The 14,438-nt window shown below is 52.2% G+C and overlaps 1 protein-coding gene across 2 annotated transcripts in view; it reads left to right on the top strand.

The window, feature by feature from the left end:
- The first annotated feature begins 11,901 nt into the window (after positions 1–11,901).
- The window catches only part of snrpa1 (small nuclear ribonucleoprotein polypeptide A'), a 56,291-nt gene continuing 53,754 nt past the window's right edge, over positions 11,902–14,438 (top strand). For both annotated transcript variants that reach the window (XM_078530500.1, XM_078530499.1), the window contains exons 1-2: positions 11,902–12,005; positions 12,500–12,647. In XM_078530500.1, coding sequence (XP_078386626.1) covers positions 11,924–12,005; positions 12,500–12,647 — 230 coding nt within the window. In that variant the 5' untranslated portion in view covers positions 11,902–11,923. The remainder of the gene's footprint in view (positions 12,006–12,499; positions 12,648–14,438) is intronic.

Raw genomic sequence — 14,438 nt, 5'->3', positions numbered from 1 at the left:
GGGGGAAAGATGGGTGGGTGTGGGAATAGATGGGGGAGGGGTGGGGGGAAGAATGGGGGAGAGGAGGGAGGGGAAAGTTGGGCGAAAGATTGGGGGGGTTGGGTGGGAGAAAGATGAGGGGAGGGATGGGGCAAGATTGGGGGAGGGGGAACATGGGGGTGGGGGAGATGATGGGGGGTGGAAGATGGGGGGAGGGCAGAAGATGGGAGGGGAAAAGGTGGGGGGAGGTGTGGAAGATGGGGGGAGGGGGGAAGATGGGTGGTGTGGAAGATGGCGGGAGGGGGGAAGATGGGAGGGGAAAAGGTGGGGGGCGGTGTGGAAGATGGGGGGGAGGGGGAAGATGGGTGGTGCTGAAAGATGGGGGTACTGGGGTGTAATATGGGGGGAGGGGGAAGAGGGAAGATGGAGGGTTGGTGTGCGGGGAAAGATGCATGGTGGAGGGAGAGGGAAGATGGGATGAGGCAGGGGGATGGGGAAGGGGGGAAGATGTGAGGCAGGGGACAAGATGGAGGGTGTGTGGAAAATGAGGGTGGGGTGAAGATGGAGGTGGGCAGGAAGATGGGGAAGGGAGATGGGGATGAGGTGGGGGTGATGAGGGGGAGAGGGTGGGGGAAGATGGGGGTAGGGGGAAAGATGGGGAGGGTGGAGGGAAGATTGGGGGAGGGTGTGGGTGGGAAAATGGGGGAGGTGAGGAAGATGGGGGGAGGAGGAAAGATGGGCGCAGTGGGGAAAGGGGGGAGGGGGAAGTTGGGAAGGGGGAAGATGGAGGGGGGGAAGATGGAGGAATCTGAGTCTATCTCCCGCCTTCCCCGAGTGTATCTCCCCCACTTTCCCCTGGGTGTCTCTACCCGCTTTCCCCTCCCCCGAGTGTATCACCTCCTTCCCCCCTGAGTGTAGATTCCCCCGTCCCTCTGACCACATCCACCCCTTTCCCTCCGAGTGTATCCCACACCCATTCCACCTTGCCCCCCCCCTCCCTCCTGATGGTATCTCCCCCTTTCCCTCTCCCCCGATGGGGGCAGGGGGAAAGATGGGGGAGGGGGAACATTGGGGGCAGAGAAGATGGGGTTAGGTGGGGAAGATGGGGGAGGCAGGGAAGTTGAGGGCAGGAGGTCGATGGGGTAGATGGGTGTGGGGAAAGATGGGGGAGGGGGTGGGGAAGAAAGATGGGGGAAGGGTGGGGAGAAGGATGAGGGGATGAGGTTGGGGAAAGATGGGGGTTTGGGGGAAAGATTGGGGGGTCAGGCAGAGATGGGGGAGTGGTTGGGGGAAGATTGGGGGGGGTGGGGGGGAAAGATGGGGGTGGGGGGGGAATGATGGGAGAGTTGGGGAGAAGATGGAGGAAGGAGAAAGGGGGGTAAGATGGGGGGATGGGGTGGGGGCAAAGATGGGGGGATGGGGTGGGGGCAAAGATGGAGGGATGGAATAATGGGGTGGGGGGAAGATGGGATGAGGTGGGGGAAAGATTAGGGAATGGGAACCATGGGGGGAGGTGGCATGGGAGAAAGATCTGTGGTTGGGAGTGGGGTAAAGATGGGTGAAGATGGGGGGGGGAAAGATTGGGGGATGGGGCGGGTGGAAAGATGGGGGGATGGAATAATGGGAGGAGGGGCTGTGGGTGAAAGGTGAGTGGTGGGGGAAGATGGGGAAGGGGTGGAAGATGGGGTGAGGGGGAAGACTGGGGAAGGGAAAGGTGGGTAAGAAGGGGGGATGGGGTGGGGGAAAGATGGGTGGTGGGGGGAAGATGGGGGATGGGAAAGATGGGGGGAGGGGGTGTGGGGGAAAGATGGGTGGTGGGGGTGGGGGAAGATGGTGTGAGGCAGGGAAGATGTGGGGTGGGGTGAAGGTGGGGGTGTCATGAAGCGATTAATGTATATAATGTTATTGGAAATTATTTTAAATTGGACTTGTAGTAGTGTCTGTGTTAGTGGTTGTGTGTGTGTGTTAACTGGGTTGTAGCCAGTTAGTCTGCGTGCGTTGATGTATAGTACTTCTGAGATGTTAAACAGTAAGGTAAAGGGTGCATTTGAATTTTGTTGGATAAATGATTGAAAGACTGGGCTGAAATCTTGCACCTAGCTAGGAGGCACCAAGCAATATGTTTATATTTCTAAAAAAATTGGTGCTATGAAAGGAATTTTATTGTTAGAAGAGGTGGAGTTCTAAGGGCCTGGTGATACAATGAGAATTTGCATTCAAAGGGAAGGCAATGTATGTACAGAAAAGAGCCATGGAAGATCTAAACAGCCTGTAAGCCAACAACTGTCTGCGAAGGAACCTCATTGTGAATTTGTAAGATAAAATGTGCTTTGCCTGGCGTCTGTTTAAGTTTATAGGTTATTATTGCCTTGGGGAATATTTACCTGGGAGTGATTAATTTGGGAATTTGTTTAAAAGTGATTATGGTAATAATTTGTAGACATGTGTATGTGTTTAAAATTTGTTGTCAAATTAATAAATGTTTAATTTAATTTATATAAAAAACCTCTGGAGGCTTGGTGGTTTCATTGCTGAATTCAGAGTTGCATCTCAAACATACCAGTTGAAAATATAGGTTATGACAGTTGTTTAAAGTTTCCCTCTGGATTTTAAATAACTCCGCCTTTACCAACTGCTGAGTCATAACAATTGGAGCCTCTTGCCAGGATAATATTTGTAATTCCTTGACTGGTTTGGAATTGGTGAATCTTAAGGTTATGAGTACGAGAAGCACTTTGAATTCAGGAGTTGGTGAGGTTTTATTTATATAAGTGGTGAGAATGCAAGATGGCTTTGGCAATTACTAAGACTTGTCTGGGATTAGAAGGTATAACTCTGATTGGGTTGGAAAAAATAACCAAGAGTAAGTTAACAGAGTTTGCAGATAAGTTAAAATTGGGGTTACCTGCGGGGGCTAGGAAATCAGATATAATTAAAAGTATAACACAACATCTACAGTTGGAAGTGAAACCTGACACTAGTGAGTCACAGCTGAGACTTCAGTTTGAAATGAAGAAGCTTGAATCTGAAGAAGCAAAGGAACTGAAAAAAATTTGAATTAGAAGCAAAGGAAAGAGAAATGGCTTTTAAAAGGGAGAAAGCAGAAAGGCAGGAGAAAGAAAGGAAGCTGGAACTGGAATTTCAGGGAAGAGAGAGAAAGAATACATGCTTAAAAGGCTGGAAGTTAAAAAAGAGATCTCAGATTTTGAGGAGAGTCCTGATGATGAAAAACCTTTAACCTAAAACCCAGTGGGAGATGTTTAGATTTGTACAAGCCCTTCCAAAGTTTGAGGAAAAAGATATTGAAGTGTTCTTTATTTCATTTGGAAAGATAGCTGAACAGATGAAATTGCCATATGAGTACTGGACGTTATCATTACAGTCTAAGTTGCTGGGTAGAGCGCATGAGGTATATGCTTCGCTGTCTGAAGAGGTATTGGTGAATTATGATGTGGTGAAAAAGGCTACTTTGAGTGCATATGAGTTGGTTCCTGAAGCAAACAGGCAGAAATTTAGGAATATGAGAAAACAGTCTGGGAAAACTTATATTGAGTTTGAGAGAGTAAAAGAAAGTAATTTTAACCGGTGGATACAGGCGTTAAAAATAGAAACAACCTATGCAGTTCTTAGGGAAGTAATTTTTTTGGAGGAATTTAAAAACTCGATCCCTTCGGTAGTGAGAACTTATGTGGAGGAACAGAGGGTTCAAACTGTAAAACAAGCAGCAGAGAGAGCTGATGATTATGAGTTAGTTCATTGAGCTAAACCTTTATTTGTCACCATTTCAAATCAGAAAAAGATAGAAAGTGGGAAAGTGAAAGGAAGGCAGGTAGTCAGGGGAGAGGAGGAGTGGCTGGGAATTCCCAGGAAGATTTTTTCTCAGAATAAAAAGGAAGGTGCTGAGGGTAGGAGTGACATTTGAAAATTGAGGTGTTTTCATTGTAATAAAGTGGGGCACATGAAATCAGTTTGTTGGAAATTGCAAGAAAAATCTGTTGGAATTATTGGGATACAGAAAAGTTCTGGAAGTAAAAGTGGTGTGGGTTCTGAGGTTCAGGCACAGGAAAAAACAGTGGTTTGTGTACGGGTAAAACAGGGAGAATCAGTGATAGGTAAAGAAGTGGGAATATGTTCACAATTTACCCAAGAGAATTCTGAGGAGCAGGTTGCAGAAATGTTTAAAGACTTTGTGTGTGAAGGGTGGAGTAGGTAAAGATGTTAAATTTTAAGAGACACAGGGGCTAGTCAATCTTTAATGTTGTGTGATAGTGATATTTGTTGTTCAGAGGGAGTATTGCAGGAGCAGGTGATAATAAGTGGGGTTCATGGAGATGCTTAATCTATTCCGTTGTGGAAGGTAAATTTAAAGAGTCAATGGAGGACAGGTGAAGTTATTGTTGGAGTGGTGGAAAAATTGCCCATTGCAGGGGTTCAATTTATGCAGCGTAATAATATAGCTGGATCACACATATGGGTGATGCCTAGGGTAGGTCAGCAGCCTGTAGAAGTGTTTTCAACCAAAGTGCTACAGAAGGAACATCCTGGATTGTTTCCTGAATGTGTTACAACAAAATCAAAAACTCATCGGGAAGAAGAAGATAAACAAAGAGCGCAGGCAGTTCAAAGGCAAGAAGGAAGTGTCAAAATCCAATTAGCTGGTGTTAGGGGGAAGAAAGGAAGTGAGAATTTCTGGTAAGGGATAATTCATTAGAAGGCAATGAATTACTTAAATTAGAATCTACAGGCAGGCCAGCGCAAACCAGTAAATCAACAGTTAAACCAGATGAATGTTGTGCACCCGCAGGGCTTGCAATCACCAGCAAGGTCCTGGGACCTAGACTGGACATGAAGGAATTAAAAATAAGATAGATTGGGTGTCCTGGGAGTCAGACTGGAGACTTAGGTTGGAAAACAACTAAAATTAAGTGTGCTCTTCATCAGATAGGGGAAGGACAGATGGTCCCAGCTTAGAAAGGAGGGAAGGTCTCTGCCTAGGTGAAGAGTTGGATGTACCTGATGCCAGAGGTGTACATGGTCAGTAAAGTATAAATATGCTGAACACTTGTAATTTAGCAGAGTGCGATCTCAAGCTGCCTTGAGATGGTTCTCTCCTTGCAATTGCTGGAATAAACGATCGTGACCTGTACCTGAGCCTCCTGTGGTCCGTTTGTCAAAGATACCACAACACTGGCATTATGTTTGATAACATTGTTCAGGAGGGAAGACTATAGGACAATTCAGCTGAAGCGTTTAACTCAAGGAGGTTAGTGGAGTTACAGAAAAATTAGTCTACCAGCTTTCCTGAAGCGATACCTTTAAGAAATATTACAACTAAGAAGATTGTGGAGGAGTTAATTAAATTTTTTACAAGATATGGTTTACTTAAGGAAATACAATCATATCAGGGGTCAAATTTCATGTCATAGCTGTTTAAGGAAGTAATGAACAGTTTGGGGATAAAACAGTTTAAGCCAACAGCTTAACATCCGGAGTCACAAGGAGCTTTGGAAAGATGGCATCAAACTTTAAAAACTATGATGAGAGCAAACTGTCAGGATTACCCACAGGATTGGGATACAGGAATTCCATTCTTGTTATTTGCTATTAGAGACGCTCTGAATGCATCGACTGGTTTTATCCCGTTTGAACTAGTTTATGGTCATGAGGTAAGGGGACCACTGAAATTAATTCATGAGAAATTACTGGGTCAAAATTCAAAAACTATTCTCTTGGATTACATATCAAATTTCAGGGAAAGATTGAACAGAGTGTGTGATTTGGCTAGGGAGCATTTAAAGATATCACAGCAAGTGATGAAAATGAAGGTAGATTAGAAAGTTAAAGCTCACAGTTTCGTTTCTGGAGAGAAAGTATTAGTTTTGTTACCAGTACTAGGGGATTCATTAAATGCAAGATTTACTGGGCCTTACAGGATTGAAAAGAAATTGAGTGAAGTAAATTATTTAATAAATACTCCAGGCAGAAGAAAGAAGCAGAGGGTATGTCATGTAAATATGCTTAAAAAGTGCTTTGACAGGGAAGAGGAACAAAAAGAGGTGTTAGCGATGGTGGATGATGAGAAAGAGGTAGAAGTGCAGGATTCTGAAACTGATTTTCCTCCAATCAAATTGGATAATGAGGGAGTGCTTGAAAATTCAAATGAAATATTGAGTTACCTTTCAAACAAGTGTCAAAGTGACTTGGAAAAGCTGTTGCAGTCACACAAACCTATTTGCAGGAATAAATTGGGAAAGGCACATTTAGCTATACATCGCATCTGTTCTGATGATGCCACTTTCAAAAACAGTTCCTCTAACATGTCCTCCTTCTTCCTTAACTGAGGTTTTCCACCCTCAGTGGTTGACAGGGCCCTCAACCGTATCCGGCCCATCTCCCGCGCATCCGCCCTCACACCTTCCTCTCCCTCCCAGAACAATGATAGGGTCCCCCTTGTCCTCACTTATCACCCCAGCAGCCTCCGCATTCAAAGGATCATCCTCCACCATTTCCGCCAACTCCAGCATGATGCCACCACCAAACACATCTTCCCTTCACCCCCCCTGTCGGCATTCTGTAGGGACCATTCCCTCTGGGATACCCTGGTCCACTCCTCCATCATCCCCTACACCTCAAGCCCCCTCCCACGGCACCTTCCCATGCAACCGCAGAAGGTGCAACATCTGCCCCTTTACTTCCCCTCTCCTCACCGTCCAAGGGCCCAAACAGTCCTTTCAAGTGAAGCAGCATTTCACTTGCACTTCCCTCAACTTAGTCTACTGCATTCGTTGCTCCCAATGTGGTTTCCTCTACATTGGAGAGACCAAACGCAGACTGGGTGACCACTTTGCAGAACACCTTCGGTCTGTCCGCAAGCATTACCCAGACCTCCCTGTCTCTTGCCATTTCAACACTCCACCCTGCTCTCATGCCCACATGTCCGTCCTTGGCTTGCTTCATTGCTCCAGTGAAGCTCAACGCAAACTGGAGGAACAGCACCTCATCTTCCGACTAGGCACTTTACAGCCTTCCAGACTGAATAATGAGTTCAACAATTTTAGATCATGAACTCTCTCCTCCATCCCCACCCCCTTTCTGATCCCCCCCTTTTTTCCAATAATTTATATATATTTTTCTTTTCCCACCTATTTCCATTATTTTTAAATGTATTTCCATCCATTGTTTTATCTCTACCTTTTAGCCTATTTCGATTCCTTCACCCCATCCCCACTAGGGCTATCTGTACCTTGCTCGTCCTGCTTTCTACCATTAATTAGCACATTCCTTAGATAATATCACCACCTTCAACACCTCTTTGTCCTTTTGTCTATGACATCTTTTGGTTATCTCCACCTATCACTGGCCCTCTATCCAGCTCACTTGTCCCACCCCGTTCCCCCCCACCTTTAAACCAGCTTATATTTCACCTCTCTTCTATTTTTCCTTAGTTCTGTTGAAGAGTCACACGGACTCGAAACGTTAACTGTGTTCCTCTCCGCAGATACTGCCAGACCTGCTGAGTTTTTCCAAGTATTTTTATTTTTATTTTAGCTATACATGATGTCTCTCTACAGGTTTCATCTTCAATAAGGCAACAACCTTATAGATTAAATCTGGCAAAGTTATCACAAGTACAAATAGAAATTGATTTCATGCTTCAAAATGATCTCATTGAGTCTAGTTGCAGTAACTGGAGTTTGCCTGTTGTGCTGGTACCGAAACCGGATGGAACACAAAGACTGTGTGTGGACTATCGAAAGGTGAATGTGGTGACAAAAGCGGATTCATATCCCATACCACGGTTGGAGGATTGCATTGAGAAAATGGGACAATCAAAATTTATCACAATGATTGACTTGCTGAAAGGATATTGGCAGGTACCTTTGTCGGAGAGAGCAAAGGAGATATCAGCTTCTGTAACACCAAGTGGACTATATCAGTTTAAAGTGATGCCATTTGGTATGAAGAATGCACCTGCGACATTTCAAAGACTGACAAACAAAGTAATTGCAGGTCTGAGCAATTGTGCTGTTTATATTGATGACATAATAGTTTCCAGTCCTACGTGGAAGGAGCATTTACAGCATCCGGAAGGATTATTTTCTCGATTACAAGAAGCTAATTTGCTGATGATTTGGCTAAAAGCTCCGAGGCCCTCTCGCTCCGAGGCCCTCTCGCTCCGAGGGCCGCTTGCTCAGACAATCGCTCACTCCAAGGTTGCTTGCCCTCTTACTCTGAGGACCACTTGCCCTCTCTCTCCGAGGCCCACTCGCCCTCTCTCTCCGAGGCCCACTCGCCCTCTCTCCCCCCCGAGGCCCACTCGCCCTCTCTCCCCCCGAGGACCACTCGCCCTCTCTCCCCCCGAGGACCACTCGCCCTCTCTCCCCCCGAGGACCACTCGCCCTCTCTCCCCCCTGAGGACCACTCGCCCTCTCTCCCCCCGAGGACCACTCGCCCTCTCTCTCCCCGAGGACCACTCGCCCTTTCTCCCCCCGAGGACCACTCGCCCTCTCTCTCCCCGAGGACCTCTCGCCCTCTCTCTCCCCGAGGACCACTCACCCTCTCTCTCCCCGAGGACCATTCGCCCTCTCTCTCCCCGAGGACCACTCGCCCTCTCTCTCCCCGAGGACCACTCGCCCTCTCTCTCCGAGGCCCATTCGCCCTCTCTCTCCCCAAGGCCCACTCGCCCTTCGCCCTCTCACTCCCAGGCCCACTTGCCCTCTCTCCCAGGCTCACTCACTAGGAGGACTCGCTGGTGAGCCTATCAGCAGGCAATGCTGGTAAAAACCAGCCTGTGACTGGACAAGGAGCTTTCTAGCATTTTTCAAATGTACATCAGTTGCTTGAGTTGAATGCTGTGAGCTGTACAGGGTTGGCTGCTCCTACACTCCACCCACACTACCAAGGAACCCCTTGGTATATCACATGGAACCCCGGAGCTCCACGTAACACAGTTTGGGAAACCCTGTCCGAGTCAAACTATGACATCTACTTGCTGTCCTATCTCATTCTGGCCTACATGACCTCTCCCTACCACCATCAGAGGTTCTGTTGCCCGTTTGCCTTCATTTCCTAGGGCCAGAGTCACTTCCAGATCTGCTATGAAACTCGCACTGTGTTTTCTACCTTTTCACATTTTCACTTCATTTTGCCACTCCATTCATCTTACCTCTTGTCCATCATTTCAAACATTTAGCCAATGTTTGAATTTGCTGGTGGCTTTCCCTGCTCTCTCTACAATGGTCACATTCCTCCTTTAACTGGGCCCTTCTGGTCTCCATATGACCCGGATACCAACTTCCGTAATTGCCCTCTGGAATAAAAAGCCCTTTCCTGTGCATTAGTATCACTTTGTCTATTGTTATCCAGCCCCTTATCTACTGCATTCTGCTCCTCATAACTGTCAAGCATATGAGTATGTGAGGTACAAGGTGTCTCATCACCTTCCACTGATTGCTCAGGTTCTGCAAGTTTACAATCAATCCTGATTAACCGAGATGAATGGACCCTAATAGTTTGACTGCCCAAGTTGGAGAATTACTGTCTTCCCATCACATCCTATACTTTACCTGGACCTTTCCACTCTTTCTGACCCTCTCTTTTATAATATTCTAAATCCCCAGATGAAAGCTTATCTCTGCCGTATGAAATGTCATAAGGCTTGTCGAACTTTCTCTGAGGCTTCTCCTTGACGAATGCTGCTCTCCTTGCAGTAGGACAAAGTGCACAGAAAAGGTGGAACTCATTGTAGTCCAGTGCAAGGCTGAGGAATGATCACACATCACAGAAGGGATTTTTGAACTTCTCCCATTGAGCAACCAATACTGATTATAGCCCCCAATCAGAGTCAGGTTGCCAATCTGCTCCTAGTTACTTCTTTCTCACCTGACCTTCTGTCTGGGGCTGGGTGAGAAAAGTGCAGTGTAGCTGCTCAAGAAATGTCTCAACTGAGTGCAGGAGAGTCAGAGGTAAGGAAGACATGCCCTTTTTATGGCACCAGCTGCTGTAAAGCAGGAAGGCTTAAAGATCCAGTCACTCTGAGGAGCCAGGGAGAAGCTAAGTGTGTAAGGTAAGTGGGTAGGATAAGGGCAGAGGGGGCTTGATTGCTTGTTGTGGGGGTCTGGTGGTCATTGGGGCTCAGGTGTTGGGGGGGCAGATTGTCATGGGGGCAGGTTGGATGGTCATGGGGGTGGGGGTCAGGAGGTCAGTGGGGGGGATGATTAGTAAGGGTAGTTGGGGAATGGAGTAGTTAGTCAGGTGTTCGGGAGGGGAGGGGAGGGGAGGGGAGGGGAGGGGAGGGGAGGGGAGGGGAGGGGAGGGGAGGGGAGGGGAGGGGAGGGGAGTGGATAGTCGGAAGGGCAGTCGGGGGTCAGGGTGGTGGCCGGGGATGTAGTTAGGGGGTCGGGGTGGTGGCCGGGGATGTAGTTAGGGGGTCGGGGTGGTGGCCGGGGATGTAGTTAGGGGGTCGGGGTGGTGGCCGGGGATGTAGTTAGGGGGTCAGGAGGATAGTCGGGGAGTGCAGACCAGGTTGGAAGAAACAAGTTTGATCCCCAAATGGACAATTTTCACAATCCAAGTTTCACTCATTTTCTTTAATGATTTCAGCTTATCATATGTATCCAGTTTAAAAAGAACTGAATTTACATTTTCAAACTGCCATGGTAGGGTTTGAACACATGTTCTCTGGATTATTAGTGATATACATAAACACTGCATTGCTTTGAGCTTACCTACAAATGAATGACTTATAAGACCTTAGGTTGTATATTGTCTGAAAGCGCTGGCTTGCATGTGTTTGCATTGGCCAGCAGAGGGCAACAGTAAACAGGTTATGGGAAGACTGACCACATCATCAGAGGGAGGAAGACTGGTATAGTCTATTGTTCATCTCATTTTCCCTGCCTGTTCACTCATTTCATTAATCAGCTGATGCATCAATTCCTCCTTGGGTGTACCTCACCCCATGTATCTCCAAACACCCCTCAATCTGGGTCCCTGGGTGAATCACTCCCCCAGGTTTATCTCCCTGACTCTCTGGGTGTATCCCCTCCTGTCCTCCACTGGATATATCTCCTCTCCCTCCAGATTTATCTTCCCATGCCCAGGTGTACCTCCTCCAACCTCCTCTTCTTGGGAGTATCTCCTCCACAATCCCATACCCCCTCAACCAGGTGTATCTCCCTGCCCCACCGCTCCCCCCCCACCCCCAGGGGGTGGTTGGGGAGAAAGGATTGAAAAGGGGGTAAAATAATGAATAAAAATGAAAATAAAAAGATACAAAATTTACGAATTTTGAAAAAAAGGATTAAAAAGGGGTGAAGATGGGGAGAGTTCATGGTCTGAAGAGTCTATAAGAGTAAATTGAGTCTATATTCTCTGGATAAAAGCTCTGAAGAGTCACACGGACCCGAAACGTTAACTGTTTCTCTCTCCGCAGACGCTCTCAGACCTGCTGAGTTTCTCCAGCATTTTCTGTTTTTAAATTCTCTGGAGTTTAGAAGAACAAGAGACGATCTCATTGAAACCTTCACATTTCTGAAGGGGTTTGATAGAGTGAAGACCGAGAGATTGTTCCCGCTGGTCACAGAGTCTAGAACACGGGGGCCCAGCCTCAGGATAAGGGGCTGAGATGAGGAGAAATTACTTCACCCAAAGGGTTGTGAATATTTGGAATTCTCTCCCCCAGAGGGTGGTGGATGCTCCAGGATTGAGCAGAATGAAGACTGGGACCCGCCCAGTGAGGGCGGAGCGCGGTGTACTGTGGGAGTGAGGCCCAGACCAGGGCGCGGTGTACTGTGGGAGTAAGGCCCCGCCCAGGGCGCGGTGTACTGTGGGAGTGAGGCCCCGCCCAGGGCGCGGTGCACAGCGGGAGTGAGGCCCCGCCCCGGGCGCGGTGTACTGTGGGAGTGAGGGCGGCAAGCGGTGCACTGTGGGAGTGAGGGCCAACATGGTGAAGCTGACGGCTGAGCTGATCGAGTTGGCGGCTCAATACACCAACCCCGTGCGGGACCGGGAGCTCGACCTGCGGGGTGAGAGAGCGAGAGTGAGAGCGCGGCGGAACGGCCGGGCCGCAGGGCTCAGATTGTCGGCGGACTTCAAATAAAAGCGCGGTTCAAGGACAGGCCTCACCAGGCCGGCTGCTCTGGAGGCCTTTCCCGCCCTCACAGGGGGCCCAGTGCCCCCGACCCCCCCCGCCCTCCCGTCCCCGACCCCCCCTCCCGACCCCCCCCCGCTCCCCGAACCCCCCTCCCGACCCCCCCCGCCCTCCCGTCCCCGACCCCCCCTCCCGACCCCCCCCCCTCCCCGAACCCCCCTCCCGACCCCCCCCGCCCTCCCGTCCCCGACCCCCCCTCCCGACCCCCCCCCTCCCCGAACCCCCCTCCCGACCCCCCCCGCCCTCCCGTCCCCGACCCCCCCTCCCGACCCCCCCCCCCTCCCCGAACCCCCCTCCCGACCCCCCCCCGCCCCCCGTACCTGTCGGAGTTGTTGGGTTTAGTGGTTTAGTCTCTGATGGTTTTTGCAGGTTACAAGATCCCGGTTGTGGAGAATTTGGGAGCGACTCTGGATCAATTTGACTGCATCGATTTCTCCGACAATGAAATCCGCAAACTGGACGGGTTCCCGCTGCTGCGGAGATTAAAGAGTCTCCTGCTCAACAACAACCGCATCTGGTGAGTCCCCAAACCCCCTCCCCCCCCCCCGGCAAAACCTGCCTCTCCCCCCCCCCCCCCCCAAACTGCCTCCCCCCCCCCCAACCTGCCTCCCCCCCCCCAACCTGCCTCCCCCCCCCCAACCTGCTCTCCCCCCCCCCAACCTGCTCTCCCCCCCCAACCTGCTCTCCCCCCCCCAACCTGCTCTCCCCCCCCCCAACCTGCTCTCCCCCCCCCCACCTGCTCTCCCCCCCCAACCTGCTCTCCCCCCCCCAACCTGCTCTCCCCCCCCCCAACCTGCTCTCCCCCCCCCAACCTGCTCTCCCCCCCCCCAACCTGCTCTCCCCCCCCCCAACCTGCTCTCCCCCCCCCAACCTGCTCTCCCCCCCCCCAACCTGCTCTCCCCCCCCAACCTGCTCTCCCCCCCCCAACCTGCTCTCCCCCCCCAACCTGCTCTCCCCCCCCAACCTGCTCTCCCCCCCCAACCTGCTCTCCCCCCCCCAACCTGCTCTCCCCCCCCCAACCTGCTCTCCCCCCCCCAACCTGCTCTCCCCCCCCAACCTGCTCTCCCCCCCCCCACCTGCTCTCCCCCCCCCACCTGCTCTCCCCCCCCCAACCTGCTCTCCCCCCCCCCCCAACCTGCTCTCCCCCCCCCAACCTGCTCTCCCCTCCCCCCCCAACCTGCTCTCCCCCCCCCCCCAACCTGCTCTCCCCCCCCCAACCTGCTCTCCCCCCCCCAACCTGCTCTCCCCCCCCCCCACCTGCTCTCCCCCCCCACCTGCTCTCCCCCCCCCCAACCTGCTCTCCCCCCCCCCAACCTGCTCTCCCCCCCCCCCAACCTGCTCTCCCCTCCCCCCCCAACCTGCTCTCCCCCCCCCCCCCCAACCTGCTCTCCCCCCCCCCCAACCTGCTCTCCCCCCCCAAACCTGCTCTCCCCCCCCCCAACCTGCTCTCCCCCCCCCAACCTGCTCTCCCCCCCCCAACCTGCTCTCCCCCCCCCAACCTGCTCTCCCCCCCCCCAACCTGCTCTCCCCCCCCCCAACCTGCTCTCCCCCCCCACAACCTGCTCTCCCCCCCACAACCTGCTCTCCCCCCCCCCAACCTGCTCTCCCCCCCCCAACCTGCTCTCCCCCCCCCAACCTGCTCTCCCCCCCCCCAACCTGCTCTCCCCCCCCCCAACCTGCTCTCCCCCCCCCAACCTGCTCTCCCCCCCCCCAACCTGCTCTCCCCCCCCCCAACCTGCTCTCCCCCCCCCAACCTGCTCTCCCCCCCCCAACCTGCTCTCCCCCCCCCCCCAACCTGCTCTCCCCCCCCCCAACCTGCTCTCCCCCCCCCCCAACCTGCTCTCCCCCCCCCCAACCTGCTCTCCCCCCCCCCAACCTGCTCTCCCCCCCCCCCAACCTGCTCTCCCCCCCCCCCAACCTGCTCTCCCCCCCCCCCAACCTGCTCTCCCCCCCCCCCCCAACCTGCTCTCCCCCCCCCCCAACCTGCTCTCCCCCCCCCCAACCTGCTCTCCCCCCCCCCCCCCCAACCTGCTCTCCCCCCCCCCCCAACCTGCTCTCCCCCCCCCCCCAACCTGCTCTCCCCCCCCCCCCCCAACCTGCTCTCCCCCCCCCCCCCCAACCTGCTCTCCCCCCCCCCCCCAACCTGCTCTCCCCCCCCCCCCAACCTGCTCTCCCCCCCCCCCCCAACCTGCTCTCCCCCCCCCCCCCAACCTGCTCTCCCCCCCCCCCCCAACCTGCTCTCCCCCCCCCCCCCAACCTGCTCTCCCCCCCCCCCCCCAACCTGCTCTCCCCCCCCCCCAACCTGCTC

This window comes from Cetorhinus maximus, chromosome 26 (genome assembly GCF_964194155.1).
Source record: "Cetorhinus maximus chromosome 26, sCetMax3.hap1.1, whole genome shotgun sequence".
NCBI classification, from domain to species: domain Eukaryota; kingdom Metazoa; phylum Chordata; class Chondrichthyes; order Lamniformes; family Cetorhinidae; genus Cetorhinus; species Cetorhinus maximus.
The sequence above is the reverse complement of the archived record's forward strand: the minus strand, read 5'-3'. Positions and strand labels throughout refer to the sequence as shown.